This window comes from Dysidea avara, chromosome 7, assembly GCF_963678975.1.
Source record: "Dysidea avara chromosome 7, odDysAvar1.4, whole genome shotgun sequence".
NCBI classification, from domain to species: Eukaryota; Metazoa; Porifera; class Demospongiae; order Dictyoceratida; family Dysideidae; genus Dysidea; species Dysidea avara.
This window is the reverse complement of record NC_089278.1, coordinates 1,394,023-1,408,692: the sequence shown is the minus strand read 5'-3', so window position 1 is coordinate 1,408,692 and position 14,670 is coordinate 1,394,023. Positions and strand designations below refer to the sequence as shown.

The 14,670-nt window shown below is 37.8% G+C and overlaps 3 protein-coding genes across 3 annotated transcripts; 2 read left to right on the top strand and 1 right to left on the bottom strand.

Annotated features, from left to right (window-relative positions):
* Positions 1–61: 61 nt before the first annotated feature.
* LOC136260798 (lysosomal acid lipase/cholesteryl ester hydrolase-like) lies at positions 62–1,935 on the top strand. Its single transcript, XM_066054665.1, has 10 exons — positions 62–197; positions 254–323; positions 373–413; positions 470–581; positions 638–839; positions 887–1,130; positions 1,178–1,333; positions 1,385–1,456; positions 1,504–1,575; positions 1,632–1,935. The coding sequence occupies exons 1-10, from the start codon at positions 195–197 to the stop codon at positions 1,866–1,868; spliced, it is 1,209 nt and encodes a 402-aa protein (XP_065910737.1). The 5' UTR covers positions 62–194; the 3' UTR covers positions 1,869–1,935.
* A 773-nt stretch (positions 1,936–2,708) lies between these two features.
* LOC136260634 (lysosomal acid lipase/cholesteryl ester hydrolase-like) lies at positions 2,709–4,640 on the top strand. The gene is made up of 9 exons (XM_066054442.1): positions 2,709–2,822; positions 3,004–3,050; positions 3,102–3,213; positions 3,264–3,468; positions 3,516–3,765; positions 3,819–3,974; positions 4,025–4,096; positions 4,151–4,219; positions 4,276–4,640. Exons 1-9 carry the CDS (start codon positions 2,771–2,773, stop codon positions 4,510–4,512), a joined length of 1,200 nt encoding a protein of 399 aa, XP_065910514.1. The 5' UTR covers positions 2,709–2,770; the 3' UTR covers positions 4,513–4,640.
* On the bottom strand, positions 3,819–11,943 carry LOC136259855 (lysosomal acid lipase/cholesteryl ester hydrolase-like). Its single transcript, XM_066053411.1, has 13 exons — positions 11,751–11,943; positions 11,395–11,702; positions 9,635–9,878; positions 9,428–9,583; positions 9,299–9,370; positions 9,181–9,249; positions 8,900–9,133; positions 8,314–8,621; positions 5,345–5,588; positions 5,133–5,288; positions 5,010–5,081; positions 4,893–4,964; positions 3,819–4,845 (listed from the first exon to the last, which is right to left on the bottom strand). Exons 1-13 carry the CDS (start codon positions 11,838–11,840, stop codon positions 4,603–4,605), a joined length of 2,268 nt encoding a protein of 755 aa, XP_065909483.1. The 5' UTR covers positions 11,841–11,943; the 3' UTR covers positions 3,819–4,602.
* Between the last annotated feature and the right edge of the window lie 2,727 nt (positions 11,944–14,670).

The following is a 14,670-nucleotide window of genomic DNA, read 5'->3' as shown; positions in this document are numbered from 1 at the left end:
GTGGCTACAACTTGGGTGAATGTATATATAGTTAGGACAAGGGTCATGTGCAGACAATGTATATAGTTAAGATATAAGGTTAATGGCTCATGTGACTAGATAAAGCCTTGTGATGCCAGTCATGCAGTTTCTACAGGATAAAAACAATTACACACCAGTAACCTTCATTCACTGTGTTCACAACGGCTGTCACTATGGTAAGTGCTACTATGTCAATTGTTTAATGCTCAGTGTTGCATTTGTACTATTATAGCTTTTCCTACCTAAAGCAGTGGTAATAGCAGTGTTATTCAATAGCATTGTTTGCAAGCCATTACTAACAGGTACATGTACTACATAATGTTTCTATAGCTAGAACATTGTCAATTTTAGAGAATGAGCAGAAAGAAATACCTGATGTTAAAAGAGACACAGTGAGTGCTTGTTGTGATACATAGCAGTAATATGTATTCAGTGATTACATATGTAGGTGGAATTGATCACTAGTAAGGGGTACGCAGCCGAAACATATTATGTCACTACTGCTGATGGGTATGTGCTTACACTTCACCGGATTCCTACAGGAAAGGACAACCATTCAGGTAAAGTAAAGTCCCAAAACACAATGCCATTAAGCTATAGCAACCTAACATATTAGGAACTAAGAAGCCGGTTGTATTTCTGCAACATGGCATCTTATCGACCAGTGCTGACTGGGTTATCAACTTAGCCAATCAGAGTTTGGGGTTCATTTTAGCTGATGCAGGATTTGACGTGTGGATGGGTAACATTCGTGGTAACACTTACTCAAGAAATCACACCCACCTCTCTCCCTCTGATAAGGAGTTCTGGGGCTTCTCGTAAGCACAAAGCTGTCTTGATCACATGATCTCATAAACTACTACAGGTTTGATGAGCACTCTCAGTATGATCTTCCTGCAATGTTGAATTATGTCCTACAAGAAACAAAACAAGAGAAACTAGTATATGTTGGTTATTCTCAAGGATCTGTGATGGGGTTTGCAGGGTTCTCCACACAACCAGAACTGGCAAACAAAGTGAAACTATTCATTGCCCTAGCACCAGTAGCAAGAGTGTCACACATACATGGAGCATTAGCAATAATAGCAAAGTTTTACAGAGAGCTTAATGTAAGAGCACAAATGTATGGCAAAACTTAATGGTGTTACGTCTTTAGTTTATATTTAAACTATTTGGTGTAAGGGAGTTTCTTCCCAGCAATGATGTCACAAAATTTATTGCATCCAAAACTTGCCCTTTGGCACTGATTGATCAAGTGTGTGAAGACTTTTTATTTTTAATTGCTGGATTTGATGAGAGTCATCTAAATATGGTTAGACACTTCATTCCTAGATGTTGCCATAATACATTTGATATGTGTTAGACTCGATTACCAGTATACCTGTCTCATACACCAGCTGGTACATCAGTGAGAAATATAGTCCATTATGCACAGGTAATGAACATTGTAATGTGTGGCAGTTTAATATCTTTGTACTGTAGGAGGTATGTTCGGGAAAGTTTCAGAAATACAATTATGGTTCTGCTAAAGCTAACATTGAGCACTATGGCCAAGTAAGTAAACCATTGATGAGAGATGTAGCAATTTACTATTGTAACAAATTGAACAGTCAACTCCTCCAGAATACAACATTTCATCATCTAATGTAAAGACTGCCACATTTTCCGGAGGTCAAGACTGGGTGGCTAACCCGACTGATGTGAACTGGCTACTACCACAAATAAAGACACACTTGTCCCATAACACAATAGACTACTATGACCATTTGGACTTCATATGGTCAACAGATGCTGCATCTGTTCTGTACCCTGACATTATTACACTGCTCAAAAAAACTCTTAGATAGCTATGTACATCTCCCCGTATTTTTATGTTGTAATGATGAGATTGTATATTATGCGGTCTAACATCAATGACAGATCACCTGACCTGATATCATAGGAGCACATAATGTAGTTGTGACAGAGAGGCTGTAGGTCTATACAGTTTATAAAAAGCATCTCGGACAAAGAAGTTGTATTTCCATGTCCTAACCACTCTGAGTCTGGGCACATCCCACACTTAATTAGAAGGGAGACACATCTTGTATCACCATCTGGCCATGGACAAGATAGAGAGTTGCAAAGATTAACTGGTATAAGAACTTGACATGCACTAAGCTAGAAAATTATGCAATCAATAACTACAGCTAACAGTTTTACATACTCTCACAACGTGGGTGTCTTGGAAGCTGTTTGATAAAGCTGTGACTTTTCAGTGCTATCTTGGAAAAAAATTCTGCAGCATGGCTTTGAGTAAGAAAGATAGGTAACACAGTACCCACTGTAGATAAGAGTAGCTACAAGACATCTCACAACTGTTGCTGTGGTTAACAGCATGTGTCTTCATTGTGGTGTGTTGAACTCTACAAATCCTACTAGTCTACTAGTCTCTAGAGCATTTTGCACCATTGAGCAATAAATAAGGTCAATATTTACTCTTTAAAATCTACATATTTTATATAGTCTTATGAGTTTCAGGAAATTTTTATATATAAAGTGAGTGATGGACATATTAGGCATTACATGATAGAACACAACATGAGGTCACATAGTACATGTGCTGCAACTGTATAGAGTGTAGATCTTATAAGGAAAATTGTTAGGAAGTTACATCAGGCACCGCTGCCTTCCTGTGTGCTGTATATAAATATACATTACATTATGTAGCTGTTTATAAGTTGAATTTGAAAAGATTTAGTGAAGAGCAATGATAGTACCTGCTATTATACTGCTATTAGTTGTCACTCCTCATATACATGGTAGGTTCTACATGCATGTACACCATCATGTGTGTGTGTGTGTCTGTCTGATTTGTGGTACATATTAAACTTAGTAAAATTTAGCTATGGATACTTCATTATTTCATATGTTGTTGTTGTGCATAACATCACAACTATGATAATGTAACATTGCAAACTTGAAACATGACTTTGTATTTAGCTACGGTACACAATACAGAGATAGATCCAGATTTAAACAGAGATACAGTAAGTAGCTAACAATACTGTTGTGCTGAAGTGGCCATCACATATTAACAGGTGGAGTTGATCATTAGTAAGGGATACCCAGCTGAAACACATCATGTCACTACACAAGATGGCTATATATTGACATTACATAGAATTCCTAGTGTAGAAAACAGCAGTCCAGGTATGTGAAGGGTGTTACATGTGCGGGAAATTCCATATTAATGTTATTAGGGCCAGTTCAGAAGCCAGTTGTCTTCCTGCAACATGGTATTCTGGCTTCAAGTGCTGACTGGGTTATCAACTTAGCCAATCAGAGTTTGGGGTTCATTTTAGCTGATGCAGGATTTGACGTGTGGATGGGTAACATTCGTGGTAACACTTACTCAAGAAATCACACCCACCTCTCTCCCTCTGATAAGGAGTTCTGGGACTTCTCGTAAGCACAAAGCTGTCTTGATCACATGATCTCATAAACTACTACAGGTTTGATGAGCACTCTCAGTATGATCTTCCTGCAATGTTGAATTATGTCCTACAAGAAACAAAACAAGAGAAACTAGTATATGTTGGTTATTCTCAAGGATCTGTGATGGGGTTTGCAGGGTTCTCCACACAACCAGAACTGGCAGACAAAGTGAAACTATTCATTGCCCTAGCACCAGTAGCAAGAGTGTCAAATCTCCAAGGGGCACTTGCTCCTTTGTCAAAGTTTATATATAATGAAGTGTTTATTGTAAGTTATCACATGAGCACGTAGCAGTAGCCACTGTCTTTTCTCGTGTGTAGCATTTCTTCAACTTGATTGGAGGAACAGAATTTCTTCCCAGTGATGAGCTCACCAACTTCATAGCATCTCAAGTGTGCTCCCAACCACTGATTGAGGCAGTGTGCAGAAATTTTTTGTTTTTGATAGCAGGGTTTGATGACAGACAACTTAATATGGTATTCATGGACACAATTGATAATATTGTGCAATGTACTTGTCCCTATAGACTCGTCTGCCAGTTTATTTATCACATTTACCTGCTGGTACTTCAGAGAAGAACATAGTCCATTTTGCAAGGGTAAAGTCACTCCTTATACAACACAATGATTTATTTATGGTGTATTGTATATAGCAAGTTGATACTGAAAAGTTTCACCAGTATGATTATCTCAAGGCTGGAAACTTATTACGCTATGGAAGGGTACATTATACTATTAGCTGCTTTGTACCCCAACATTACTTTCTACAATTTCACAGTTTACTCCACCAGAATATCATGTGTCAGCTGTGAGTGTCAAGACTGCTACTTTCTCTGGAGGCAAAGATTGGATATCTAACCCAACTGATGTAGCATGGCTACTACCACAGATACAGCAACATGTGTTTCATAAGACAATTGATTATTATGATCATTTGGATTTTATATGGTCTGTGGATGTTCCAACAGTGCTCTCCCCAGATATCATCAATCTGATTAACACTCATGCCACATAACAGAATTGTACATACATATTTACTTAAATACATAAATTATATTATTATCCAGCAATTGTACATAATACCATTATTAACTCTAGATAATTATCAAGCCAATCCTGTGGCAGATTTTAGATGTGCAATTACCTGAGGATATATTACATAACCAGAGTCCAGTCCCCAGATGAAGTCCAAGTGTTCATAATAGTTGATGTTTAACTGGTAGACCAGGTGAGGAATGGTGGGTAGGAGAGAAGCCACATCAGTTGGATCAGCTAGCCAGTCATGACTTCCAGTAAATGTAGCAGTTGGTACTGATAACTTTGACACATCATAATCAGGAGGTGATGGCTAAACAATACAATATAATAGTTCATTGTGAAATGTCCACTATTAACCTGTCCATAATGTTCTTCATTCTTCTTTGCACTACCATAGTCAAACATGGCAAATCTTCCAGACTTTACTAACTACATATTTCACCATATCATATGATCATAAACTGTGTTACTCACCTGTGCCCAGTGTACAGCATTCTTAACAGAAGTACCAGATGGAGTATGAGTAACGTACACTGGTATACGAGTCTAGTAACATGTGTGAGTGATTTACAGTATTCAGCGATGTAACCGTCTTACAAAGTTAAGGTTCTTTTCATCAAAGCCGGTGATCAGAAACATAACATTTCCACACACTTCCTTTATGCCAGGTATGGGACATGCCTTACTTGCCAGCAGATTGATTATAACAGAACTAGGCAAGAACTCATGTATTCCTAGTATGTCAAACAAAACCTGGAAGAAACATCATTTTAAATGCATCATCATCAGCAGACCAATATTACTCTTACTCTTTCCTCTTCATAGAAGTCAGCTAGTATCCTAAATGCTCCTTTACTATGACTAATATTAGCAACTGGTGCTAGTGCTATAAACAAATTGACTTTATCTGCCAGTTCAGGAATACTGGAAAACCCTCCAAACCCCATGGCAGTCCCCTGGGAATGTCCAATATAGGATAGTTTATCTTTTCCTGATGTGTTCAGAGCATAATTCAACATGGCTGGTAGGTCATACTTGATGTGTTCATCAAAACTACATATAGTGAACATATTAACTATCAGTCAATCACATAGTATAGCTGAATGAACAATTTGTATCTGTACATTTAAAAAACATGATATCACCTGAGATCATAGACTAATGCCAACCTATCTGGTTGCATTGCGTATTGTCAACTTATCAATAATTTCTGCACCGTAGCTACATGCTAGTGTCAAATAACTTTGTGTATTGTTCTCCATATTTTGAGCAGAATACAGTTGCTATTTCATTTACCAGTACAGTGGAAACTCCTACACTGTTTCTGAAATTGTGTACAGTCACCTAAATACCACTCACTACTCTAATAGAACGATCACTCCAGCATTTAGTTAACAAAAAGCTTTCTGTATTAGGGCAATTTTGTTATAATATTGCTACAAAAGACCTTTGTTTATTTATGTACAAAATAGTAAAGTAAATACCTAGTTATCCATGCACTACAATACAGGACCCATAGCTAAAGGAGGAATTGTTTGTTATTACAATAAGACTAGTATACTGAAAGGGGACGTTACATGTGAATTTAATCTCTACTTTAGCCACGCTGTTTTTATTCCTACTTATGACTAAAGGTTCATGTTGACTTTGATTGATGATGGTATAGTTTAATAAATTACATGATGGCCAGATGATGCCTACTATAACTCATTTAAGCAACGTATATTAATGTTAGCTATGTAATTATAATTTAATTATCATTGTTGTACTATATACTCTGTATGGAGGTTTCTGTACAGTAAATAATAACATACATTTTCCCTTACACTTAATTGTTTGTTTACTTTGTATACAATTGAAACTGAACTCAGTATATTATAAGCCACATTAAAGGAAAGAATGAGCCACATCATAAGCCACAATATAGCATGTAGGTTAACTCCCAGCATGTAGCAACTATTTAATCCAATACAGCCAAGCTGTGAAAAGGGTCTGCCTTCTAAAAGGACATCAAAAGCGGCGGCCAATAATGGCTGCAAAGATATTATGTTAATTAATCTGAAATATCATTGCAGCTATTTCTTGACATACCTAGACTGCATGTTGCTGGGGATCAGGCCTGGGATTTTTTTCACGTTTTAGTGACATGTTTCAGACTCCCTGTATTTACAGGCTTTAAGCCTTCTCACAGGTCCCTAGTGGGATAGCATTCACACACCAAGTAGAAGAACTAGATTTTAAGTGACATTTGTACAATTTTGAAATTAGTTTTTTTATAATTTTGAACTTCATAATTAGTTGTTGAATGTCGCATGTATTTATAAGGAATCTTGAAACATACTTGCGACATGTATAGTTGGTTTTCACATTGCAACTCCTTTAGATTTCCATTACATTATTGAACACTTGATAGTTTACTGACACATACAAACTAGTTTACATAAGTAGCTGATAGGCATGACAACAAATTGCACTATTGCCAATTACTCTATTAGAATATCTCAATCACGTGACTCTTAGCTACATTGATAGTCTATTATGTTTTGTAGTACTCTAATAGAGCACATATCTTTTCTAAGCCCTTTTAATACAGTGCACAGAGAATGCTCTAGAATTTTCATTGATAGATCTATGAAATTATAAAACTTTACCATTCTGGAATGTATGGTAAATAGGTACAGATTAAGTGAAATGACCAACTGACAGCAGTGGCAGAGTGGTGAAGCTAGGTATGGAGATCCCTGGCTTGAATTCTGAACTACTTTATTCATGCTTTTCATGTACATTTAAATACTGCTTGGTGATTGTTCTATTAGAGTGTCTCAATCACGCTTGTTTCACATGTTTGGTTTTTGCTTAGCTAATACTTTCAGTACTTTCAAATCACAAAAAGTCCACACTACAATGGGCAGCCTATCTGCATACCTTGTTTCTGTCAGTAGTTTACCCCGTAGGCATGACAAAAAATTACACTTAAAATTGCAAATCGCTCTGAACTTTGTACCACTTCTACCAATCTGTACACAACTTGGAAGACAAATAATACTCTTTTTACCCTCCAAATATCAAAAGAATCCAACAAGGCTTGTCCAAGTGATGTTTGCAAAATGGATGAAGAAAAAATAAAACAACTTTGAAGGCGTGTATCTCAATAATGGCGGGATATATGTATTGCTATGGATGTCTCTTGTTTCAATACATTTCAACACATGAAGTGCTAATACTTCCATTTCTATACTTAGATATATATTAGACCAATTAAGGTGTCCCACCCTGAGGGATGTTTAAAAGTTCTGTTTACCTGCAGCATAACTGTTTTTCTTGCTACATCACTTTAGTATCATCCAGGCTTATTATACTTAATAAACAACTTTTAATGTTTATAACTAGTTTAGAGTATGATACTTTGAGTATAATAATTAGGTTATATGACCTAATTGATAGACCTTGCTATAGTACTTAACGAGGCTACTATAGTCCCAAAATTGGAAATGACTATTCTATTAGAGTATTTTCAATACAGGTGTATGGGCATTTCAACAGTTCTCTGTATATAAATGTATGGCTTCACTTAGCTATCTGAACACTTTTACCATTGCCTGAGAATCTGGATAACTGAGAGTCCACTGTACTATGGTCACATAGCTATTTAGCTTGTCTTGTCCACCAGAATGAAGCAACGCTCATTGTTAAGCCATTATAATTTCTAATTGATAATTAAGGATCATCTTGAGAAAGGGTCCAGAAGATGACTTAACTACAAATGTACAGCCAGTACCTGAAGTCCCAGAATTCATCACTTGAGGGTTTGAGGTGAGTATGATTCTTAGAGTATGTGTTACCACGAACATTACCCAACCATACATCAAATCCAGCATCAGCTAGTATAAATGCTAAACTCTCATTGGCTAAGTTCACCATCCAGTCAGTGCTAGCACCTAATAAGCCGTGTTGTAGGAACACTACTGGTCCTGGAGTAGTTCCGTCCTTCCCATGGGGAATTCTTTGCATGTTCAGAATGTAACCATCTTCAGTAGTAACCCAGTGTTCTTCAGCTGGATAACCTTTACTAGTGATTAGTTGATGCTGCATAACATGCAGGGACATTTCATTACAAGTACGTGAGCATGGATTTGGCGGACCTACCGGAGAGTAGTGCACCTCAGGGTCTTCTTTATCTAGACCGTGTACGGGGACTTCGTTAAACACGACTACTGCTGTTAGTAAAACTACCCAATACATTTCTCATTCCTTGATGAATCACGAGCTATGGTGAGAATGGCGAGACTTCGAACACGTGAGGTAACGCAGGGGCATAGCTTGATTAGAAGAGTACATGTACGTCACAAAATATTTCATCATATTTTATTATATTGTAATAACAAAGAGACCACGTGAGGATATATTACATAACCAGAGTCCAGTCCCCAGATGAAGTCCAAGTGTTCATAATAGTTGATGTTTAACTGGTAGACCAGGTGAGGAATGGTGGGTAGGAGAGAAGCCACATCAGTTGGATCAGCCAGCCAGTCATGACCTCCAGTAAATGTAGCAGTTGGTACTGATAACTTTGACACATCATAATCAGGAGGTGATGGCTAAACAATACAATATAATAGTTCATTGTGTAATGTCCACTATTTACCTGTCCATAATGTTCTTCATTCTTCTTTGCACCATAGTCAAACATGGCAAATCTTCCAGAGTGTACCATCTAAAAGTTCAACATTTAATTTAGTCCAAACCAATACAGACCTACAGACCTGTCCCCAGTGAACTACGTTCTTCACAGATGTTCCAGCTGGATTATGGGATACATACACTGGTAGACGAGTCTGTGTAGAATTACATGTTTGGGGATAACAAAGATTGTAATGATTTACTTATTTTACCAAATTAAGGTTCTTTTCATCAAAGCCAGTAATCAGAAACATGATGTTCCCACACACTTCCTTTATACCAGGTGCTGGGCATGTGTCATCTCCTAGTAGATCAATAAGAGCAGAATTGGGTAACAAATCATGTACCCCCAGGATGTCAAACAAAACCTGAAATGGTGTACACAAATAATAGCAATGGTACCATGGTAACTTCTTAACTGTTTCATCTTTGTAATAGTCAGCTAAAACTCTAAACGCTCCTTTTATATGAGTGACATTAGCAACTGGTGCCAGTGTTATAAACAGGTTCACTTTTGCTGCCAGTTCAGGTATAGTGGAGAATCCTCCAAAACCCATGGTAGTTCCCTGGGAATGACTGACATACGATAACTGCTCCTTCCCTGATATGTTCAGAGCATAATTCAACATGGCTGGTAGATCATACTTGATGTGTTCATCAAAACTAAACAACATAAAATATTTCTTAATTTTGTAGCAACAACTTGCATACATGCACCATATGTAAGGCTACTTATTGGTCAGGAGAGTTAACCTAAACCGATGCGGGCAGGTGGCTCACTATTCATCATAACTGCATACTTTCACCTGACTATTTTATTACAGTTAGCTGAATGTTCTATTAGAGTATTTCAAGGATTAATTTAAGCTCGACTTTGAGGTGCTTCTAGCCTTCCTTCCTCTATGCCTAGCTGTGTAAGCATGTTAGAGTGATGATGACCAAACAATGTGGGTGAGGGATCTGAAACATAAAAATTCCCTAATTAACATCTAATACACAATGATACATTACTGAGATACACGTACACCATATGAACATACAGTGTTGGGACAGTTACTTTTTAAATGTAACTTGTTACATATTACATATTATTTACAACTGAACTATTTAGTTACAGTTACATATTACCCATAAAATAAAGTAACTATAATAATATTACATATTATATTACTTTGTGTCCACAGCCTTAAGCTGTCACATGTGAAACTACCACCTTATCACGTGACATGATTGCATTGTTGGACAATGTGCAAATCTTGGTTATAAGCAAGAAGCTGGTGAATAAGCAGGCTTCATTATTTTGTAGTGGCTAGGCGTTACTCAGTGGATTACTAATGAGATTAGTAACTTCATTACTTAAAGTAATAATATTACGTAATGTTAGACTTGTTACAGTAACTTCATTACTTAGGTAACACGTTACATTTGCAAGTAAATAACTTGAGTTATATTACCTGTTTTCGACAGCATATTTCGTTATATTACTTCATTACCACAAAAGTAATATTATTACATAACGCGTTACTCCCAACACTGTGAACATATGACATTACGCGTCAGACAGTTATGGGCACATGCTCAGTTTGTGAAAGTTGACTTGGCAGAATCCTAAACATGTCATAGATGAATAGCCCTGTGTAATAAGGTCAAAGATTTCAGTCCCAACACATCGTCTGGCTCCATGCACTTTGAAATGGGAAACCCCCTTATTGCAGCTAAAATTCTTGGTCCTAAAGATCATAGAAGGATCTTTCATCACTATTGTGTGTGCCCTGATATATGTAAAAGGCAAAGTAAATAACAGAAAATTCTATCCTTATGAAAGTGTAAGGATTGGTGTTGATGATTACCACTTAACTGCCATAAAAGTAGCAATAAATTTGGCAAGCATTGTTCTGATGAACTGAAAATCTAGCTATCAAACTCTTTCAGTTAATACTAAAATCTATTAGCTGATTACAAATATGCCAAAGTTTCTGATGTTGGAAACATCCTATTAACGTGTAACTAGTCTTATGTAACATATTCCAATACACAAGGTAACATATCACAAGTGATCACATATATCACGGAAATACAATTTGTCAGGGGGGGGGGGGGGGGGGGGGGGGGGAGGGAGGACAAACTAATTCCAATAAATTAGGGCTGGTAGTGTGAGTAACATATACAGTAGTAGTACCTGAAGTCCCAGAACTCCTTACTAGATGGTTTGAGGTGAGTATGGTTCTTGGAGTAAGTGTTACCACGAACATTACCCAACCATACATCAAATCCAGCATCAGCTAGTATAAATGCTAAACTCTCATTGACTAAGTTCACCATCCAGTCGGAACTAGCACCAAGTAGACAATGCTGTAGGAACACTACTGGTCCTGGAGTAGTTCCGTCCTTCCCATGGGGGATTCTTTGCATGTTCAGAATGTAACCATCTTCAGTAGTAACCCAGTGTTCTTCAGCTGGATAACCTTTACTAGTGATTAGTTGATGCTGTGGAGTGTGACTATTAAAAGTACAGGAGTACCGAGTACGACTTACCGGTGAATAATGAACCTCCGGATCCTCTTTACTTACGTTCTCAGAGTATACTAAATGCAATAAAAGTGTCTGTAAAAGGATTCGATACATTGCTGCCTCGATTAGTCCACATATAGTTAGTCGAATAATCTTCGCGACTCGTTCGTGACTTACTTCGTGATTGCTGTGATTACTTAACACATCAGGTGATATGAAGGCGTGGCTCAATCCCACAATCGATTGTGTAGTTCACCTCACAGTGGCGTAGCTACCATTGAGGCAACCGAGGCAGCTGCCTCGGTAAAAATGCTCAACAATTCAGGCTGAGCAGGCCTGAGTTTTGGCCCCCCGATTTTTCTACTGAAACGTTATATATAGACAGTGTTTATTACTGTACCACACAGATAGAATCTATGGCTGTAGTACTAAGCAGGGCTGGAGCCCACAGTGACACGGTCTGGGATTGGCTGGACCACTTTTCAGCTACTTGAATTTGTATGAAAAAATCGAGATGCTCTCTAATAGAGCAGTCATCGTAATATACTCTAATAGAGCAGTCATCGTAATATACTCTGTAATAGAGCATTCAGTACAGACTTTAGCCACTGTTCTCATTACACTGCATGACATTGCATTGAGCTAATTGATCATGCATATCATGCATTAGCAGCCATTTCAAACATATATTTTTAAAATTTTCCTTGAAAGAGCATGCTCCCAGACTCCCTAGTTTGACATGCTTAGCACATGCAGTTGAGCATCATATGAAAGAGGTATCTCTGACTTAAATATCACACCAGATCAATAAAAGGTATAGTGTGCATGACTATGGCCTCTGTTGCAGTCCATGGATGACTTGACTACTCAAAATATCTCCGGAGTAAGTAATTTCTTTTGTGTTGAGTACAATTGAACTAGCATGGTATACATATATAGCATTAACTAAGCTGGAGTATTGCTTATGACATGTAGTAAATGCTCAGAGTCTTCTAAAACAGTTTCTGCCATTCATCCCTGTAAATGCTGTACCACCGATGCTTGAAAGTGTTTGTGATCAGTTGAGTCAAACCCTCTCAATGTATAAACTTTGCCTCGGTAAAAATTTTTTCGTGGCTACGCCACTGCCTCAGTAAAGGATCTATGCCTGCCCCAAGCCCCCTGCCATTATGTCGTGCAGCGTAACTTTATACATTACAGAACTTTGTGAAAAGTGTGTGTGTGTTTATTTATACTGAGCATGATTCTTGGTGTGTCACTAGTATAGTCGTGCCCCAGGAGGATTTGCCTACACTGACTCTTATTCTTAGTACCTGAGTAGCACACAGTTGTCCCAGTTAGGGCTGAGTGATTGTGGAATTTGCTACTTTCATGATTGTAGGATGCAACTGAACATATCGCAAATATGTTAACTAGCATGCAATTTAACATCGTATATGCACAACTTTACACTTTATCAATGATTTATTTTAATGAAAAGGCAACATTGTATGCAGTTAAGGCCATAGGCAGTTACAGTTACATAATGATATATATATATCATTAAATTCAATGGTTTTTAACTGGTAGGCTTTTTTTCACACAATGAACTGTTTCTGAAGTGTAGGCTTGTTTTCCAGACTGAGTTCCTCCACAACAAGTATGTGACACCTTTTTTTTTGCTAATACACATTTGCATGCGTTGTCACAGCATCACGATTATAGTATATATATTTATAATCAAGACACACGGTAGTGTGTCGTGCGGCCCAAGAAGCCGGCGCGCCACACCCGTGAGTATATTGACAGGAAGAACGAAAACGTCATTTTCACACATTTGTATCTCGGTGATCACTTATCTGATTGGAACCAAATTTGCTACACAGTTGCCCGCCAGCCAAGGGAGTCTACATTCCAAATTTGAAGGAAATCGCTCCAGCCAATTCCGAGATACGAGCTGCCAAAGTTTCGTTTTTTTTTCTTCGTTTTTTTTTCTTCTTCGTCTTTTCGCACACTCGCAAAATTTGCTATAACAAGCAAACGCGTACTCCGATCGCCTTGAAATTTGGCACACAGAAAGGGAGTCCAAAGGCGAATGCTAGCATCAAGTTTGGTACAAATCCGATGAATGATTCAGGAGTTATGACCGATTATTCGCGTAAAACAAGATCGATTTGTTGTCACGCCTACAGGGTAAACCGCTTCATGGAATGAGTTGAAAATTGCTATGTACATGGAGTAACCATCGTAGGAGTGCCTTTTGCTGGTTTGAAAGGAATCGAGATAAAGACCACGGAGATATGACACAAAACCCAACCTGTGTCACAATTATGCGATCGATTTTTATGAATAAAAAAGTATTAGTTTTCACGCCTACTAGGCAAACCGCTTAGAGCAATGAGCTGAAAATCGGTGTATAGCTGGAATAACCTTCATAGAAAGTCCTTGCAGTAGTACAGAAGAATCGGATTACAAACCACTGAGTTATGATTCGAAAGCCAACTCCGTGTAGCAAATGCGAGATCGAGATACTCTAATAGAACAGTCACCCTAATAGAGCATTCAGCTAATTTATTTACTCCATTATAGAATTTTATTACAAGTTATTCTGTAGGGAGTTCAGCTGCAAACAGAGACAGTTCAGCAAGAAGACAGTCACCATGTGGAGAGTTAAGCAAATATATCACTATAGAGATTCAGAACATTACAAGTCACACTGAAGAAAGTTCAGCTATAAACAAGTCATGCACTGTGTAGAGAATTCAGCTACAATTAAGTCACTCTCTAGAGAATTCAGTTACACAGAATTCAGCTACACACAAGTCACTGTGGAGAGAGTTCAGCTACAAACAAATTACCCTTTGGAGTGATCAGCTACAAACAAAGCACTTTGCAGGGTGTTCAGCTGCAACAAATCAACCTTTAGAGCGATCAGCAATGAACAAATCAACACAAATCTACCTGT

What these genes read in the sequence shown, in the direction of transcription:
- LOC136260634 (XM_066054442.1), top strand. Translation starts at nt 2,771, where the DNA reads ATGATAGTACCTGCTATTATACTGCTATTAGTTGTCACTCCTCATATA. An exon ending in TGTCACTCCTCATATACATG is followed by an intron (nt 2,823 to 3,003) that starts GTAGGTTCTACA and finishes CTTTGTATTTAG; the next exon opens with CTACGGTACACAATACAGAG. An exon ending in ACTTATTACGCTATGGAAGG is followed by an intron (nt 4,220 to 4,275) that starts GTACATTATACT and finishes ACAATTTCACAG; the next exon opens with TTTACTCCACCAGAATATCA.
- LOC136260798 (XM_066054665.1), top strand. An exon ending in TTGCAAGCCATTACTAACAG is followed by an intron (nt 324 to 372) that starts GTACATGTACTA and finishes TGTCAATTTTAG; the next exon opens with AGAATGAGCAGAAAGAAATA. An exon ending in AGTTTTACAGAGAGCTTAAT is followed by an intron (nt 1,131 to 1,177) that starts GTAAGAGCACAA and finishes TTACGTCTTTAG; the next exon opens with TTTATATTTAAACTATTTGG.
- LOC136259855 (XM_066053411.1), bottom strand. Translation starts at nt 11,840, where the DNA reads ATGTATCGAATCCTTTTACAGACACTTTTATTGCATTTAGTATACTCT. An exon ending in ACTTCTATGAAGAGGAAAGA is followed by an intron (nt 5,289 to 5,344) that starts GTAAGAGTAATA and finishes TGTTTCTTCCAG; the next exon opens with GTTTTGTTTGACATACTAGG. An exon ending in ATGAAGAACATTATGGACAG is followed by an intron (nt 4,846 to 4,892) that starts GTTAATAGTGGA and finishes TGTATTGTTTAG; the next exon opens with CCATCACCTCCTGATTATGA.